The sequence below is a fragment of the Coffea arabica genome, chromosome 1e (assembly GCF_036785885.1).
Source record: "Coffea arabica cultivar ET-39 chromosome 1e, Coffea Arabica ET-39 HiFi, whole genome shotgun sequence".
NCBI lineage: Eukaryota > Viridiplantae > Streptophyta > Magnoliopsida > Gentianales > Rubiaceae > Coffea > Coffea arabica.
In genome coordinates this window covers 32,430,253-32,450,957 of record NC_092311.1, presented here as the reverse complement: position 1 = coordinate 32,450,957, position 20,705 = coordinate 32,430,253, and the positions used below count along the sequence as shown (strand labels likewise).

Here is a 20,705-nt window from a genome sequence, read left to right as displayed (position 1 = left end):
TTAGATTCGGGCTATATTCTTTGGGTTGTGTGGCATGTGTCCCAAAGAAACAAAAGAATGCAATTTTCATGCATCGGAAGACTCTAATGACTACGAGGTTTTCATTGCATGCAAGTGGAGTCTTATAAATCACACATGACAAGATAGTTCTGAGGATAGGAAAAAGATGATGATCTTACCACTTGGTTGTCTCAATGGTAAGAAGTAGAGATCAAAAAAAGGGATCCCAAATTGCAAATGACAGTGACATGAAAAATCTTGTAACGGTGAATAAATACAAGGGATTGTAGGTAAAATTAATAGGGAAAGTATATAAATGCAAGGGAGGGTAAGAATTATTAATATATATATATATATATATATATATATATATATATGATAGATTAGATGAATTTTAGATGTGATAATAGATACCCAACCCTAAATTTTTATGCATCGTTAGTGTATACATGAGTAGTATTTAGTATATGTCATGTAATCTAATTTCAAATTTGAAATTTAGACAGGTAACATATTTTTACAACTGCTAGATTTTAGGCAGGTGGCATATTTTCACAACTGCTAGTGTGAAAAAACTTTGCACTAATAGTGTATAAAATCTTAATCTCATAGCTTATGTAATTTCTATTTTCATTAACAATTGATGCATAATATCATTTAGTTAACAATTAATGCACACTATGAAATTGCTAATATAAATAGAAAATAATTAAAATTTTAAATAAAGTATATGCCTTTTAATTTTTAATTATAATTAAATATTTTTTAGTAAGAAATAGCACTATGCACTTAACCATAAAAGTAAACTCTTTAACACAATAGTAGCAAAATTTTTATAGAACAATATGAATGAGGAGGAGGAAAAATAAATCTAAACATAAGAAAGAAAAGGAGGAGAAGAAGAAAGAGAAAATGAAAAAGGGTGAGACTTGGAGATTAGTTTCTAAATTAATTGGACTTTTGCTAAAAAAATAATACATGATACCTTACTTTAATTTGTGCTCTCAGGGCATTCATTAGCCACATCCAACATCTTTTTACCTTCTTTTTACCTTGCAAGTTTTCAAAAATTGAATAACCAAATCTAAATCTGGCTTGGTTTTTAGTTAGGTGAACTAAAATTCGTTAAGGGGTCTGATGAGTTTAGAGTTAAAGCCATAAAACCTAAATTTGTTTAGGTGGGTTAATCAGCAGGAGTGATTAGGCAAATTAGCATTTGATCTTTTTGTGTAGCCTCTTTGTCAGAGAAAGTTTATCATATTCGGATCAACTCCTCAACAAGCGTAATAATTGGTCTTTGGCCAATGAAAAAGCTCCAAATAATATTGTGGAACCCACTAATTCAACATTAAATATAATTAAAATGAGATCATAGGGTTCTTATCTGTCCAATTAAAAGTATTTCATTTGTCAAAAATCAACTAATAAACTTGTTTGGCATACTAGGGTTCGAGCTTGATTGCCAAGTTTGGGGTAAGGAGTGAATAGAAGAATGGGGGAGGTTTAGGAAAAAAAAAAAAAAAAGTAGTTAGTCCGAACCGTGATAGATAATTTACTCCATCTTGTGCCATGAGGTCAACAAATTGACAATATAACAGGTAATAATTTTAGGTTTTTTCTAAAAAAAAAAAATGTGTGTGCCCCAAGGGCACATGATAAGCACATACAATTGAGAGATAACCCATTAAAAGTTTCAGACATTATCATCTACCCCTTAATTCTAGAAACTTTAACAAAGAAAGGCAAACAAACGCTGGTCCCATCTCTGAATGTGTGTCCCAAGGACGCAACCATAATTTCATTGGTTAACTACAAAACTCCCTCTTAAGGTATTAGTCAAATTTGTGGTTTACCTCCGAAATATTAATGGGAGTGTTTGGATACCACAATTATTCCAAATAATATTTCGCTTGCATCACAAACACATTTCCCAATCTAATTTTTTATATTCCCAATCACCTTTTTATCTCACATACATCATATCACAAAAAGTGCTACAGTAATTATTCCAAATAATATTTCAAATAATACACTATCCAAATTATTTTTTCTCACTTAGTCCGATAAGCGACAAAACTACCCCTCTATTGTGCTAAGTTTTCATTTTGCTTTTTTTTTTCCTTTCTTTTCTCAATTAATCTTGAGTCCTAGTTAAGTTTTGGTCACTTTAATTCACAGTGATAAAGTACCAAAGGAAAGAAATATATTTATTAAGGAATATATTAGTAAGAAAAAATCCATATAGGAAAAGATAAAAAAATTGATGCCCGAAATTATAGGCATAAAGTGTGATTGTGGAAAAAAAAATGAGCCATTTATTTTGAATTGTCTAACTATAAGGAATTAAGGATATAGAATAAAATTTTTTATTTAATTTCTTAGGTTGAAAAATGGATGAAATTAATTAGAATATAATTGATTGCTAATTTACTAATTATATGAAAAATGTCTATTATAAAGAAAAATGTATTAAATAGTCTTAGGTTGAAAAATGGATGAAATTAATTAGAATATAATTGATTGCTAATTTACTAATTATATGAAAAATGTATATTATAAAGAAAAATGTATTAAATAGAAAAGTAATAATAAATTTCTCAAAGAAAAAGAAAAATAATAATAGAACATAAACTCAATTAAGATACGATTCTTTGACAAATACATAGAGGAATTTTTTATTTGCTCAAGAATAAGAATTTGAAAAAAGGCAACTAATTTTTAAAAAAAAAGTAAAAGAGAAGAAAAAAGAAACCAAACTTTAATACGGGGTAATCTTGTCCACTATGGGGTTAAGTGACACAAAAAAATATTATGGGGTAAACTGAATATTGAGTTATATACATTAGGGGGATAAATTATAATTAATCTTAATTTTATTATATACCCTGATTGAATGGATAAGAAGCAAGGGTGAATGGACTTAACTCCAGCTTGCACGAAATTTTTTCGACGGAGAATCCCCGACTGGAAACCGGGACTCTCAAGAACCGGTTTCTCTTCGACAAAAATTTCCTTCAACTTCAAAATCGACTTGTCTAGAATTCTCTACTCCAAACCGGTTCTTGACAAGAACCGGTTTTGTGACGAGAATTTGACTTACTTCCCTCACTTCTTGTGATAATCAATTCTCCTTTGAATCTTTAACCACCCCCCCCCCAACCCCCCTTTTTTTTTGTAGAAAATGACCAACCAAACGAGTGAAATGAGGCAAACATTTCTAACATTTAATCATGCATGCTCAAATGTCAACTGGTGGAATAATACCATTTTCAATATTCTCTTTTGAACGAAACATGATTCAAAACCCTTAAAATGACCACAAAAATATAGTGCATATAATGTTCTTATCACTTACCGTGCAATTTCACTTGGGAAAAAGAATTCACTTTCCGTAGTGCTTATAGGTCCCTGTTGCTGTATCTTTTTCTTACTTTATTTCCTCCCATCGGGCTGTCAGAAAAGGTTCCCATCAGCCAATAATTCGATTAAAAATTTTGGATTCTTTTTAGTTTTATTCTACAAGACTAATATCGTATTGCCATCTAAATTTGATTAACTAGATATCAATAATTGGTTTTCAGGCAAATAACCAATATTTGAAATTATAAAAGGCAACAATCTTTCATATCTTTTGACCATCAAATGAAAAAAGAAGTTGAAATTCAAAGAACAGGTTTATAGTAGCAAAGATTTAAGTTTGTAGTTAGTATGTGATGCAATACACTGTAAAACATATAAATTTGGTAATTTGGACGATAACTAAGAATTGGGGAAATGAATTTTAATAGTAACAAAACCTATTTTACCAAACTTTTGAATTTTAATATAAACCAGTTTCATCGAAGTCTGATGGGAACATTTGTAGCATTCCCAGGACAGGGAACTTGCAGTTTTTCAATCTGGCAAATTCATTAGATGTTCAAATTTTCTCTTTGGATAGTGTTAATGGCACTATTTGTTAATGGTGTTTATTTTATGTTCTTATGTTTCTTTTTAACAATATCTTTATAAGAAGTGATGGCTGTATATTCAATGGCACAACAGAGATACTTTTGTCTAATTTATATGATCAAAAGTTTAGATGAAACGTCAATAACAAAAAGAGGAGTATGATTAATATTTTCCTTTCTCTTCTCCTAGGAAGAATATTAAGGTCCTCCTTGATGGGGCAATGATTGTGATAGTAACTGGACATCTGGTTGGTGCTCTTCCTTTTTTTTTTTTTATTTTTTGTTTTTTACTTTCTCATCCATGCTATTGATTCTCTCAAAAAAGTGGATATTAGTAAATCTTGAGTAATTGAAAGCGACAGACTTGTGTGATTCACCCAGCTTTATGATAATTTGACTTTCAATGTGGGGTGAATCCTGTCTCGTTATTGTTTTCTATCTTTTATTCCTGAGAAAAGGATCTCTTTAGTGGTAAGGGATGTGCATATGAAGTTTCAAAATATATTCTCAAACTTTTGATCTGGACTTCTATATTTATCACAGTCAATTGTACATTATCATGTAGGGTATTAAAACAGCAGATTAGATTTGGGATTGGGCATGTAATTATCCATCTTAACTTAATTGCAAGTTTATTTAGTTTTTTCTGGAATAATTAGGCAGCGCATAAAAAGAATTTATGCTACATCTTGAAGGCCCCTAAAATGTTAAAGTTGAAGAATAATTCAATCTTTAAACCAAATTGTTGTCTTTTAGCTATACCAAAAAAATATACATTTTCTTTTTAGCGATAAACCATTAACCTTGTGATCAAGTGCACCAATGTGTTTGCATGTCTAGAGCAGGCGTTCTTGATTTCACGTAGATTTCTCATTCTTGCAGAAAGATAAAACAGGTATAATCTTTCTTTTTTATTTTCCCTTTTTTTTGGGTTAAAAGTATAACAAGCTTTTATCATGATGAGCTTGGAACCAGCCAGACTACGTAAGATCTTACTTCTCTTTTCGGTATACAATATCCGTGAAAAAAATATGCTTTCTGCACCTTTTCCTTTTGTCTAAAGTTGGGAATAGACATCTGGAAGGGATGCTCTTTTCCTTTGGCTCTCATGTTAAAGCAAACATTCATTGTTGTATAAAATGCTATTAGAATTTCGAGTTGTTTTAGCTCAAAAAAGGCAACAGAAAAAAAAAAGGTTTAAATTTCATTTTAGAAACCGATGGTGAAAGAAAAATATGTCTATAGGCTAAAGTGGAAATGAGAATCAAACCACATTCAAAGTGCATTATTCTTTAACCATCAACACGTGTAGGCTTCTCTAGCACAAAATTTTATAACTGTTTAAAACTAGAATTTTTTTCATTGATATTACCCATTTCTTTCCACCAACAATTAGCCTCACAAGACAATGATGTATTCTCTCTCTTGCTAGGCGATTTTTTTTTCTTTCTCCCTTTCTGGATTATCTCTAAAACCTCACATACTTCAATTGAAAATTATGCCTAGTTAGTTTAAAGGGTTAAATATGCTAAACCTCCTGAAGTTTACTTCCAATTGCACTTTACCCTCCTGAACTAATCAAATAGGCATTTTGCCCATTCACTTGATGTTTTAGGATAAAAGTGCCCTTGTTATATTATTTTTTATTTTATTTTGCCCTTGCTACATTATCAATTGACAATGTATAAATTATCAGGGGTTGGATGCCACATGTGCAAAATGTGAATTTAAAACTTCAAGTTTTGCACATGAGACATGCATCGGACTCCGGCAATACATACATTGTTATCTAGAAAAATTTTATCCTCACTTAAACATGGTTACCTTCACTTTCTTATTACTATTACTAATTGTATACGTATAATATAATTGCAGTTTTTCTTTTTTTTTTTTTTGCTTGTAACTTCATATTAGAAAATTCATGACAAATTATATAGTATGAGAAAATAATATTTTTGTCATAATCAAAAGTTTATATAACTAGCAATTTGATTATTTAAACAGATATTTGTAAATTAGAATTTTTAATTACTCAATATCAAAAATTGCATACCAAATAGAAAATAATATTTTTATTTATTTTTATTATGTACAGTTGATTAAACATTATGTTATTATGATCTGCTTATTTGTTACATTTGCCATTAATACTAATTACTTTTAAACTGTAGATGTATTAATTTAAATACTATTTGAAATATTCTACTCACACAGCTAACTTATACTTTGTGATCATTATTACTTCTAATAATAAAAGATTTAAAAAGATATAAATAAATAAAGGATAAATTTTAGCAAATTAAAAAAAATGTATAGATGATAATACAAAAGAGAAGAAAGTAGTTGGTCACATGAGAGAAAGGAGAAAATTAAAAAAGGGACATATAGAAAAGGAAAAAAGGAGAAAAAATATAAAATAATTTATATAGAAAGGTACTTTCCTCGTAAGACATCAGGCATGGGGTGAAGTATCAATTAGATAAGTTTAGAGAAGTAGAGTAGTGTTGCGGCAAAGTTTAGAGGGTTTAGTGCATTTAACCCTCGTTTAAACTATAAGGGTAAATATATTTCGACAAATAGAATTTCTACTTCTTACAGAAATTGCTTAAGCAACTTTTAAAAGGATTTAGTTTCCACCTTCAAAACAGATCTTGTTTTATAAGACTTCATCTTATTTGCATCATAAGTCTCATATGTTTAATTTGTCTCATAAATTAAACTATAAATTTTACAAGTTTATCATTCTAGTCTTCACTTGGATATCTGTTACTCTTGCATAAGAAGTTCTTAAATAAAAATTAAAATTCTTAATGATAAGAACTAAATAAATTAAACTCTTTAATTTATGATCGATTAAACTTAATCAATTAACTTATACTTATAGATTAAGATAAGTTTTTAGCAAAGCATCAGGACCGCCCAAATAAAGAGAAGAGTCAAGTAGATAATTCACTTTTCTATGCACAAATACCATGTAATTAATATATTTTATAATACTTATCTCACATTAATCTAGAGTATGGAGTATCTGCCAACTCTAATGAGACTAAAGGTTTTTTGTTTCCAAAGCATAACTTTCAATGAGTAGATACTTAGATGCTCATATCTAAGATTTTTTTTTCATTTAGTACTAAGATTTCTTGAGCTATGTTTTAGCAAGTAGCTGTTGAGATAATTTTTACTATTAAAGGTGCTAGAGCCATGTAGATTGTCATTATCTTTTCATACTTCATACTATATGTAATATGTAATTATATGCATATGATCAGCAAAGTCAAAATATAACAATCCACACTCAAAATACTATGATAATCTCAAGTAAAAAGGATCATTTACACAAGTCATTTAGAAAATATATCATTGCTACTCAAATAGTTATGCATATAATATTTGAATTAATCTTATATACACTATCAATATATACATTATCACCATTAGATATATGATACATATAAAATTTGAATTTGAAATTAAAATTTGCTCATGTGTCATGCATCCAATCGTGATAGTGTATACACTGACAATGTATATAAAAATTACTCATAATATTTTCCATATAAATCAATCTAGTTAACTTGTTCATCTTATTGAGTACTCACATAACTAGTTTGATGTTTACACGTTACAATAATTGGGATATACTAATTCCTTTAGAAGGAAGAAATACAGTATGTGTTAGTCTATCCCTATTAATAATATCTTCTATTAATATTATTGACTACTGATCTTTAAAAGTAAACTCTAATTAAATGTATCTTATTATCATAACACTTATGATTTTGTTTGCGCAGGCATAAGTTTATTTTAGAGACACCATCTCAAGACTTGATCCATTCAAGTGAAATAACAATGCAATTAACAAAATAACATATCATTTATTAGATATAAATATTTAAATTACATCGACAAAGCTTATACCTTTAGGATATACATACTAGCATTTTCTAGACAATTCTTCTTCAATCGATAGACCAGGATTGCGCCATAAGCTTAACGACATATGATTCAGAATCTATTTTCAGAGACAGCCTACAATTGGCCGCTATAAGCCTTTTAAAATTAAGAAAATAAAATGTCAGATTGAAACTTTATTTTGTCAATATATATTCGTCAATTATTACCATCATGGGAAAGAAAACAACTCAATTATAGATTCATAGTATTCTGCACATTTTAAAAATGATTTATCCCTATTTGTGTAACCCCATTAGATTGTATTGTTCTCTTATTTCCAAAAAGAAAAAAGAAAAGAAAATTCTGCTTTTGTCTGTAATAAAATAGGAAGCTGGGGAAAGGAAGGCGTGAAAGGTGGATAAGGAAAGACGTGGAAATGGCAAAGAGGGGACATGGGAAGGCGTAGGACAAACAAAGCCAACAAGTAACCTTACACAAAAGGGAGAAGGCGTGAAGTCAGCAAAGGAGAAGGCGTGGGAAGGGATAGCGAAGGCGTGACCAAGAAAGCACGCCCTTTCTGGGTTCATGCTGTTCTTGCGGGAGCTGGGGTCCAGACAACTTGAAGATTCTCATTACACGTGTCATTTGCTTATTAGCTACGGAAGGAAGTTAGTTAGGATAGTTTTCTATAAATGATTCGATTATGTAATAGTTAGGCAGCTTTTGTCAAGATTAGTCATTGAATCAGAGTGGGAATATCTCCTCTGTTTGTCTTCTTCTTCAATTTCCTACATTCCTTTTTCCCCTTCTCCTCTTTCCCGCCAAATCCAATTCTGTATCTCTATTTGAAGTTCATCAATAAAATTAGTAAGGATCATTTGAGTTCAATTCAATCGTGAGTGCCAAATTTTAATGTGATTTTGATTCCTTCATCTTTCCCTTCTCGGTCTCAATACTGGTTCTGTATCACAACAGTGGTATCAGAGCTGTGCTAACGAGCCATAGGGATGACAAAAAATCAGGATGAAACTCTGAGAAGAGAGATAATGGAACTAGGCAGTGTGGTCAAAACCTTCACTAACAAAAATGAGGGGATGGAACAGGCCATCAGATCCATGGAATTCAGGCAAGATGCTACTGAAAAACTATTGAAGGGGATTGATCAGAAGTATGAAGGAATGATGAACATGATGGCTCAACTAATGTCCAAGGTGAATGATCGAGGCAAGGAGCAGGAAGGAAGCATCAGCTCTAAGGAGGTAACTCAATCAGAAGGATCTAAACTGGGTCCACAGAGAGAAGTGTCTGGGAGGAGAGAGTTCAGGAACGTCCACAAGTTACCTAAAATGGATCTACCAGTTTTCGATGGGGATAATCCTAGGGAGTGGATCAGGAAAGCCAACAAATACTTCAAAATACATGGAGTAGAAGATGATATGAAGTCTGAAGTGGCTGAACTTTACTTCAGGGATAGAGCAGACATCTGGTTTCATGGAGTCTTCCATGGGAGGGAGGTTATACCTTGGGAGGAGTTGACTACTGCTCTGTGTGTCAGATTTGGGGAAGGGAAACCTGAAGAAGCCATCGAGGAATTTAACAAGCTAACACAGGCTGGATCAGTAGCTGATTACCTGGAAAAATTCGAGATGCTAAAGGCCCTGGTAATGCCATCCCTACCACATTTATCTGATTCCTATTATAAAGCATGTTTTATGAGTGGATTGAAAGAGGAAATTGTCAATATGGTTAAGATATCTAAGCCTGAATCCCTGGCTGGTGCCATTGAGATAGCTAAACTGCAAGAGAAGAACCTTAAGGCCATACAGAAGATACACAAACCTGCTCCTGCCGGCTTCCATAACCAGAAGGGGCCATTGAAGGCACTTACTCACCCCAAATGGAACCAGGATAACTCCAAACACACTCCTAGAACTTATAACCAAAATTCCCTCAACCAGAATCAATTCAAAAGGATTTCTCCTGAAGAGTTTAACTTGAGAAGGGAGAAAGGATTGTGCTATAAATGTGCTGAGCCTTATACCATGGGACATGTATGCAAACAGTCCCATATTCATTACCTAATGGCTGAAGAAGAGGGGACTACAGGAGGGAATGAAGAGCAGGGGGAGGAGGTGTACTGTGACTGTATTAATGGAGAACTGGCTGATGAACATATAGAGGTGTCTGTGCATGCCTTGGCTGGAGGTGCAGGGCACAAGACCATAAAACTTAAAGGTCTGACCAAAGGGAGACAGGTCACTGCTCTAATAGACAGTGGCAGTACCCACTGCTTTATAGATGAACAACTGGCAACAGAACTGAGGCTTGGTACTCAGGGACCGAGCTTGTTGGTCAATGTGGCTAATGGAGAAAAAGTGGATTCGAAGGGATTGGATAAGCCCCTGCAGTGGGAAATGCAGGGACATCAGTTCCAGGATACCTTCAATACTCTTCAGTTGGGAGGCTGTGACATGATCCTAGGAGTAGACTGGTTGGCAAGGCATAGCCCCATTGAGTTCGATTTCAAGGACCTTAGTATGAAGATCCACCAAGGGAAACATGAGGTAGTACTAAGAGGAGAGGATAACAGTGTCAAAATAAGAGGACTCAAGGGGAACAGGTTGAAGAGGTGGCTGAGGAAGCAGGCTTATGGGGTGGTAGCACAACTGGCAGCAGTGATGGAGGTAGATGATCCAGGACAAACACCTGCTGAAATCAGTCAAGTTCTGGATCAGTACAAGGATGTTTTTGAGGAGCCTAAGGGGATGCCCCCTACCAGAAGCCATGACCACCAGATTATTCTGAAGGAAGGAGCCAGACCTTTTCAAGTGAGGCCATACAGTTGCCCCTACGTACAGAAGACAGAAATTGAAAAATTAGTGAAAGAGATGCTAGAAATAGGCATCATACAGCCTAGTAGCAGCCCCTTTGCTTCACCACTGTTGTTAGTCAAGAAGAAAGATGGATCATGGCGGTTCTGTGTGGACTACAGGCAACTGAATGAGCTGACAGTAAAGAACAAGTTCCCTATGCCTTTGATTGAAGAGCTGATAGAATAGCTGCATGGAGCCAGGTATTTCACTAAGATTGATTTGAGAGCAGGCTACTTCCAAATCAGAGTCAAGGTGGAGGACATCCCAAAGACAGCATTCAGGACACACCAAGGACTCTATGAGTTCAAGGTCATGCCATTTGGCTTGACCAATGCCCCTGCAACCTTTCAAAGTTTGATGAACCAAGTTTTCCAGGAGCAGATGAGAAAACATGTACTGGTGTTCTTTGATGATATTTTGGTTTACAGCCCAACCATGGAGGCGCATGTGAAGCAAGTGACTGAGGTCTTGGGCATTCTGAGGCAACACCAACTGTATGCCAAGATGAGCAAATGCTCTTTTGCACAACTGCAAGTGGAATACTTGGGACACATAATATCAGCAGAAGGAGTTCAGGCTGACCCAGGGAAGATTGAGTGCATGAAGAACTGGCCAAAACCAACAAATATTAAGCAGTTGAAAGGATTTCTGGGGTTGACAGGCTATTACAGGAGATTTGTCAAGGGATATGGAGCCATAGCAAGGCCCTTGACCAACTTGCTGAAGAGGGACAACTTCCATTGGAATGAAGACTCAGAGAAAGCTTTTCAGGAGTTGAAGAAGGCCATGTGCAGCACCCCTGTCCTAGCTATACCTGATTTCACTCAACCCTTCCTCATTGAAACAGATGCATGCTACAATGGCCTAGGAGCAGTGCTGATGCAGAACAAGAGGCCTATTTCCTACCTCAGCCAGCCCCTGGGACAAAAGAATATGGGACTATCCATCTATGAGAAGGAGTTACTGGCATTGGTAACTGTTGTGACCAAGTGGAGGCACTACTTAGAGGGACATCACTTCATCATACACACTGACCACTAGAGTTTGAAGTATCTGCTTGAGCAAAGGATCACTACCCCTCTCCAACAGAAGTGGCTCACCAAGTTGCTAGGACTAAGCTATGAAATTCACTACAAGAAAGGGAAAGACAACGTGGCTGCTGATGCACTTTCTAGGCAAGGCAGAGAGGAGATAGGGGAATGCTCAGCCGTATCATGTGCAGTACCTTCCTGGATCCAAGAAGTGCTGGAGAGCTATAAAGAGGATGAGTGGATCAAGGAGACCATATCGCAGGTGCTTCTGACCCCCACACAGGTACCAGATTACTCTTACCATGATGGTATACTCAGGTACAAGAAGAGGCTGGTGGTAGGAGGTCAAGGGGACATCAGAGAAAAGATCACCACTGCTCTACATGATTCTCAAGTAGGAGGTCACTCAGGAATTCAAGCTAGCTACCTGAGAGCCAAACAACTGTTCTACTGGCCAGGAATGTACAAAGCTATCAAAGAGAAGGTTCTGGAATGTGACACTTGCAGGAAGTGCAAGGATGAACATGTAGCTTATCCAGGCCTGCTACAGCCATTGTCTATACCTCAGCATTCATGGAGTCATGTCACCATAGATTTCATTGAAGAATTGCCACAATCAGAAGGAAAGAATACCATAATGGTGGTGGTGGACAGGTTCACAAAATATGCTCATTTCATCAGTCTCACACATCCATTTGATGCCCCAAAGGTAGCCAGGCTTTTCATTGATCATGTCAGTAAATTACATGGGATCCCTCAGAGCATGCTTTCAGACAGGGACAGGATATTTGTTTGTCAATTTTGGGGGGAACTATTCAGTACGTTGGGGGCTAAGCTGAACTACAGCACGGCCTATCATCCTCAATCTGATGGCCAGACAGAAAGGGTAAACCAGGTGCTAGAAATGTACCTCAGGTGCTTGTCACATATGGAGCCTAGGAAATGGAACCAGTGGTTATCTTTGGCAGAATGGTGGTACAACACCTCATACCACACTGCTATACAGATGACTCCCTTCGAGGCATTATATGGCCTCCCCCCTCCCCAACTGGCTCTGGGACCTTACCAGCCGCCCAGAGTGGCTGCAGTAGAAGATTATATCAAAGAGAGACAACAGATTGACAACATGCTGAAACAGAACCTAAAGCAGGCTCAAGAGAGGATGAAAAAGTATGCTGATGAGAGGAGGAGTGAGAGGGAGTTCAATGCTGGAGATTGGGTGTACCTAAGGCTACAGCCATGTAGACAGACTTCAGTAGCCTTGAGAGGGAACACCAAACTCTCAGCAAAATACTTTGGCCCTTACAGGGTAGAAGAAAAGATAGGGAATGTGGCATACAGACTGAACCTGCCAGCCTTCTCGAAAGTCCACCCTGTCTTTCATGTGTCCCTGCTCAAGAGAAAGGTAGGAAATAAAACCACCCCTACACTTCAATTACCAGACACGAATGAGAAGGGGCATTGAAGAGTAGAACCAGTGGCAGTGCTTGATAGGAGGGTGGTGAAGAAACGAAATGCTGCTGCAACACAGTGGTTAATCCACTGGTGGGGCACGGATCCTGCAGAAGCCACATGGGAGGACGCAGAGGAGATAAAACAACAGTTCCCCACCTTCCAATCTTGAGGACAAGATTTGCTCTTAAGGGGGGAGTATTGTAATGAAGTAGGAAGCTGGGGAAAGGAAGGCGTGAAAGGTGGATAAGGAAAGACGTGGAAATGGCAAAGAGGGGACATGGGAAGGCGTAGGACAAACAAAGCCAACAAGTAACCTTACACAAAAGGGAGAAGGCGTGAAGTCAGCAAAGGAGAAGGCATGGGAAGGGATAGCGAAGGCGTGACCAAGAAAGCACGCCCTTTCTGGGTTCATGCTGTTCTTGCCGGAGCTGGGGTCCAGACAACTTGAAGATTCTCATTACACGTGTCATTTGCTTATTAGCTACGGAAGGAAGTTAGTTAGGATAGTTTTCTATAAATGATTTGATTATGTAATAGTTAGGTAGCTTTTGTCAAGATTTGTCATTGAATCAGAGTGGGAATATCCCCTCTGTTTGTCTTCTTCTTCAATTTCCTACATTCTTTTTTCCCCTTCTCCTCTTTCCCGCCAATCCAATTCTGTATCTCTATTTGAAGTTCATCAATAAAATTAGTAAGGATCATTTGAGTTCAATTCAATCGTGAGTGCCAAATTTTAATGTGATTTTGATTCCTTCATCTTTCCCTTCTCGGTCTCAATACTGGTTCTGTATCACAACATTGTCCTCTTCGTTGGCTTCAGAATTTATAATCCTTGGTCCACGCATCTTTTGGCCATTGGTGATAATCTTTGCATTTTTCCCCTGGATATATATTGATTTTTCAGTTATCTTTCATATGCTTTTGCTGGTTCTTTAACACTATTGTTGTCCCTGTCAATTATGTGAGGATTTTGAAGTTATTACTTGTTTCCTGCGTTCTACTTTTAATGTTGACATCATTATGTTCTTGTTGCCTGAATTTATTAGTAATTCTTACACCCCAAAAGGAAAAAAGAAATATGAGTATGGTTAATTGAACAACACAATAGGGTTTCATCACAAGAAATTCTGCAACCAGTGCTTTTCATCGCAGAAGTTCCTAATTTTTCTACAAATTAAAGTGTCGTAAGACAAGGAAGTCTAAACATAATTAAATTTACATTGCATTTTCTGAAAGGATTTTATAAGAATTTTTCTATGATACTTTCACGATATTTATATTTGAAATCTAAAATGGTGGTAAACAGCATTATGATAAAAACAATGAAAAGTTTTTCGTGTAAAACTTGTAATTTCAGTTTTATAGTTTGGTGGGGGAGGATGCGTTAAGTGGTATCGGGGTAAGGAGTATAAGTGAAAAGTTTCAAATTCAAGTTCTCCTACTTACATTAAAAAAAATAATAAAAAAATTATTCGATGATTAAAATTAAGTCTCCTAAAATTAGAGATCATTGGTTCAAATCGCCCCTCCCCCCCTTTTCCTCTCTTAATTTCTTACATCTTATCCCTCTCTCCTTAATAATAATAATAATAATAATACTAATGTCAGATATTTCGAGGTTTAGAGCACTCGATTTGGAAATGCAAGAGTTAAGTGCTGCGGAGCACTTCAAAAGTTGCCGGCTTTTGAAGTGTCTTCGCAGAGTCCATTTATCGAAACACTCATACAAAAAACTGTGAGTTATGAAAGGGGATTTGGAAATGCAAGAAAAGTATATTCCACTCTAATAGTCATCTGACATATCCTTGTAAACGCAGGAAATTGCAGCCACATATTTCCTTCTACTTCAATGGTGTTTGCAGCCACATATATCCTTCTACTTTACTTTACAAAGCATCTGCTGAATGCAACGTGCCAGATACTGCTCTGCATGAAGGTTCCTGTTGCTGTCCATCTTACGTTGAAGAAATTAAATTGCTTTGGCATCTATCCTATACTGAGTGGAAGAAGAGGTCCTTCCTTCAATTATTCTCCCTCTTAGGGTGGCCTGTTTGGGTACCACGATTCACTTGTTTCTTACATGGCCTGGGCCAGTCGAACAATATTGGATGGAAAAGAATAGAATGGGACGATAAACTGGGACTTTGAGGTGACCAATCGTATAAGAGAAAAGAGAAAGAACTTCACTTTTTTTTCGCAGTCATAATATTCCTATAACTTAATATATCTTATTCTACAGGAAGGAGGAGTCTAAAAAAATTGTACAAGAACATTCCTATATTATAATCTATCCTATTCTAAAGGGAATGGGAGCTTAAAGAAGTTGTATAAAGAACTAGCAGGTATACAAATCTGACTAAACCGAAGGAGTACTCTGACACCTCCTTTGAATTTTTTTCATTGTAGGTGAAATTTGAACCCCGAACCTATAATTCAAAGAGGAATTTAATCCCTTTTTGATGACCACTAAACCAAAACCCGGTGGTTTCGCTTTCCAAGGTTTAGAGGAGCAAAAGTAATTGCTTGTAATGCTAGACAAGCAACCAAAAACAATTGTCTTAACACTGAAGATACCTTGGATTTGAGCACGTGATCAATGGAGTTAAATATCAAATGCTTTTCCTAAAAAAATATCAATTGCTTTTGTTAGACTATTATTCTTTTACCCTAGTTCAAAGGTAATTCTTAGGAAAAGTAAAGGTAATGCAATAAAAAATTACTTGTATCTGTCTCTATTTTAGTTTTTCCTGTGCGAACAAGCTAATATGAATGAGTTTTAGCTCAAAGAATAAAATTTTTTTTGTCTTTGACCTAATAGGAAACTAAAAGGAATAGTAAAATTACAAGTATATAAATCATTATCCTAATTTAAATGTATGAGTCCAAGTTCCTAAAAATTAAAAGTCATGGATGAAAGGCTCAATATATTTAGGTTTCATTTAACTATATGTTAAAATTCATTCCATCGTTTGTAGGTTAACTAGCAAGAATTTTGAACTATATTCTGTTTGTATTGTTCCCACCATTATGAGTTCTATTTGGTTGTATAAAGATAAAAGTAAACTAGTTTCAAGAAAAGCTTCTTGTTACAAAATAATATACGAGTTTACTTGAGAGGAATACGTACAGAAATTATTAGCAAGATGATTTGTACTTTCGAACATATATAGCCCATACACTCCACCTCATTTTGTTGACAATATATTTGGTCAAAATTCCCCCTCACCTTTTGATCCCAAATTGGATTGGCATCAACTTTTTTGAAAATCATAGGAAATCATGATGTTGGTAATCATCATGCTAATGATCGATATGATGGTCGTTGCGGCAATCCGATACAGTATATAAATCATGGCTTCTGATTTCACCTTTCATAGTGCATATACCAACCTCGTAACATCAATGACCTTTAGTTGCATATAATGACCTTTCATAGTGCATATAAATTCTGTCCTTTCGTTGCATTGCTCGGTTAGATTTACGAAATTTTCTTTGCATACATAGGTTATCCTTTTAACATCTATATATTCCCTCCAATAGATTATCCTCTTAACATCTATATATTCCCTCCTTATTGTACATTGACCCCTGCAAAAATAAAAATTTTTATTGATCAGCTCCTTTAAAAAAAATTGGACGTACTTCAAATTAAACATTAATGACACATTAATGGAAAAAAGGATTTGGCCTTTCAAATTGAGGTATATATTATATTTCTTATATGAATCTAAGAACATGATTTATACAAAAATTGATCGTTGCATTCCTTCACCATGAGGTCTTGGGTCAGCCACTGATTAATGATCACTATCATCTCCAAAGATATAACCAGTGAAACATTTACAATCTAAAAAGCAATTCATACGATGTTCGTCATATGTAGGCCTACTTGCTTATTAACTATTATGACAAGAATTCAACTTTAAAACAACTCAAAAAACATTTAATTAACAACCACACTATTCACATTTATCACCATGTAAGTAAGCTCCTCTTCTCGGCTATCTTTTATACAAAAGTTGTAGAAAAGATTATAGAAAAATAGTGAGCTAAAGGCTAAATGACATCATATTTTTCTGTGCATGCGCTATTTGGTAAATAATTTATTGACAACATATCATTCATAATAATAATTTAGAGCAAGACAAGTGCATTCGCTTAGGATGAAAGGCTGGGTTTGCAACTGCACCGTCCATCCCATGGCTCAGATCAGGCCAGTCATTTCGATCTGGACTGTTGATTTGAAACTCAAATCATTTTAAATCAACAGTGCAAATCAGACCGAGTTGAGGTGGTTTGATATAGGCCATAAATTACTTTCTACGATTGCAGCTCAAATCCATTTGCGTAAAGTTGTCGCTTGACAAGTCATTGCATGTAGTCAAACATCCATAAGGATGGACCGGGGGCACGGACCACTGTCAATGATAACCGTCCTATACAATGTAACATTTTTTAAATAGGATATAATTCTACGTAAATTACTTATAAAATTTCACAATAAAAATATAATTATTATACATGAAACTTATATGAACAGTAATCAAATATCACATCTCTGTCACAAGAATGTACAAACAGTTCACTTAGAGTAATAAAACGTTTAAAAAAATGTTACACCGTTTAAAAACGATTGATTTGATAACCGTTACTGCCTCACATCTTGAGGACGAGCCATGTCACTAGATTTTTAGAGATTTGATAGGTTTTTTCGGTTGCATTTAACACTTCATTGGCTATATTCATGTAGTCAAACATCCTTAAGGATGGACCGGGGGCACGGACTACTGTCAATGATAACCGTCCTGTACAATGTAACATTTTTTAAATAGGATGTAATTCTACATAAATTACTTATAAAATTTCACAATAAAAATATAATTATTATACATGAAACTTATATGAACAGTAATCAAATATCACATCTCTGTCACAAGGATGTACAAACAGTTCACTTAGAGTAATAAAACGTTTAAAAAAATGTTACACCGTTTAAAAACGATTGATTTGATAACCGTTACTGCCTCACATCTTGAGGACGAGCCATGTCACTAGATTTTTAGAGATTTGATAGGTTTTTTCGGTTGCATTTAACACTTCATTGGCTATATTAAATGCTTCCTGATCTGCCCATATTTCAATGGATTTGATCAGCAGTCTGGCATAAGTGAACCCAACCTTGATTTATATATGAATAATTATGTGTTGCAGACTGTCAAATAAGGTTAAATCCAATTAAAGTGATCAATTATGATTTGGCTTTTAATGTATCTAATAGGATGTGGACCTTTAATGTGTAGAAATTTAAGGGTATTTTCTATTTCTATGATGAGCCGAAATTGGAATCCAAAAGGTAACAGGAAAGTTATCTTTATCTATAAATAGGATTATAATCCTCAAGTCACACGGAGTGTTTTTATAGTCGTATATTTTAGTACTACAAAATAACTCTTTCTTGATATCGCATAGTCAAAAAAAATACTAGAGAGACAATAATGGACTCTCGCAAAGGAATAGCAAATACGTGTTGATCAGAAAGATCACTCCAAAAATCTCTGAGAATTCAAGTACCAATTAGTTAACATGAATTCAAGTACGCTTTCACAATTTTGCTGTTAATTTATTTCTTAATAATCATCATAAAGATTTTGGATTTAATAGGTGATGGTTTTCATCAAAGGTTATTCTAAACAAATACTAACAAATGGTATCAGAATTAGATATGGTTGATTATTGGAAAATAATTTGGACTTATTAATTTGTTTTTTTTTTAAAAAAAAACCCATGTATTATGTTTGTGAAGAATCATGACTGCTTGTTCTATTAATTGTGGAATTATGTCACGTGAGCTCTGGATATATAGGACCCGCATACTTTCAATGGTTTTTATCTCAAGCCATATTACGCTTTTCATGTTAAATTCACATGATTGGTTGCACAAGTCATGGTTTCTAGTTTCAAAAAGTTGTTCGTCTTTTTCCTATTTCAAAAGAAAGCCTTGCGGCTTGTTTTGGTTGTTTATTCATCTAAGAATTTTGATTGACAAAATATTTGGTAGGGCCCACATGTTCATTGATTGTTCACTATTGTTTCATGATACGGATCTTGTATTTTGGCAATACGAATCGAGGGTCCGCATGACATGTAACTTATATTTATGTTAAGAAAAATTAGGTTTTCTCTAATTTGAGTAAACCAAATAAGGTTAATTGAACATTTAAGCCTTACAAAATCTATAAGGTTGACCCCCTAAATATAAAGTCTTATAAGGCATTTATCGATTTCAAAAAAATTTTGAACTTGAATGATAAATTTGGATCAAGTTATGGCTATGGACTTTTAGTCCAATAAGTATTGATCTATTTACTTCGTTTGACCAGATTTGACTAATTTGACCAAATTCGATTGGTTTGATTGAGTTGACCATATTTGACCACGTTTTAACCAAAATTGATCAAAGTTGACTTTGATAAAAAAATTTTGTGTAATTTGTGTAATTTTAAATTTGAATATTGGTATAATTATATATATTTTAGAATAAATTAATTGAAACAATATGCCACCAAAGTGACATCTTTTATGAAAATTAATTTATTTTAGAATATATCTAGTTCGGCACTTGTAATTTTATGAATATTGATCAGCTCAAAAGAAGGTCAATGTTTAACAAAATTGCATGTGCACTTGTAATAATAAATACGTGATGATTATTCAGAATTTTGCATGTAAATTATAAATTGGTCCAAAGAAAAATTTATTTTTTGAAATGTTATTATTGTCAGTGTTTATTATTGCGTCAAGACATCATTTAGAAGTTAATATTTTTGTCCAAAGACTGAATATTAATGGAATATCGGTATCTTGAGATGGGGTTATTTTTATTTGAATTTATATTATTATTTTGGTCTATGTGAGACTGTTTTAATTATTTCATATTTTCTGTTCAGTCGCGAATAATTTTACAAATATTATTACCAACATTAATAATATTCTTATACTGAATGACACAAATTTCAAGTTGTGGAAAAAAAATCTCTTAATAGTACTTGAAGTAATGGATCTTGACCTTGCATTAAGGGATGATTCTCCTCTATCTCTTACAAATTAGAGTACTTCTGATGAAAAGAAAGATAAGTAATGTGGGAGAGATCAAATCACTCGTGTTCAATGATCATTAAAAAGACCGTTGCAGAAGCATTTAGAGGAACAATGTCAGAAACAACAACTATAACTAAGGAGTTCCTTCAGGACATTGAAAAAAGATTTGTCAAGAATGAAAAGGCTAAAATAAGCACTCTCTTGACATGCCTAGTTTCAATGAAATATAGTGGTAAAAGTAATATCAGAGAATATATCATGGAGATATCTCATCTTGTTTTTAAATTAAATGCACTTAATTTAGTATTTTTTGAAGATTTACTAGTGCATTTTGTTTTAATATCTCTTCCTACACAGTTTACCTAATTTAAGATGGGTTATAACTGTCAAAAGGAGACTTGATT

At 34.3% G+C, this 20,705-nt stretch overlaps 1 protein-coding gene across 1 annotated transcript; it reads left to right on the top strand.

Annotated features, from left to right (window-relative positions):
* Positions 1-8,851: 8,851 nt before the first annotated feature.
* On the top strand, positions 8,852-10,903 carry LOC113693142 (uncharacterized). Its single transcript, XM_027211719.2, has one exon. It carries the CDS (start codon positions 8,852-8,854, stop codon positions 10,901-10,903), a length of 2,052 nt encoding a protein of 683 aa, XP_027067520.2.
* The last annotated feature ends 9,802 nt before the right edge of the window (positions 10,904-20,705 follow it).

Bases quoted from the DNA above. Each gene is read 5' to 3' on its own strand.
- LOC113693142 (XM_027211719.2), top strand. From the start codon at position 8,852: ATGACAAAAAATCAGGATGAAACTCTGAGAAGAGAGATAATGGAACTA.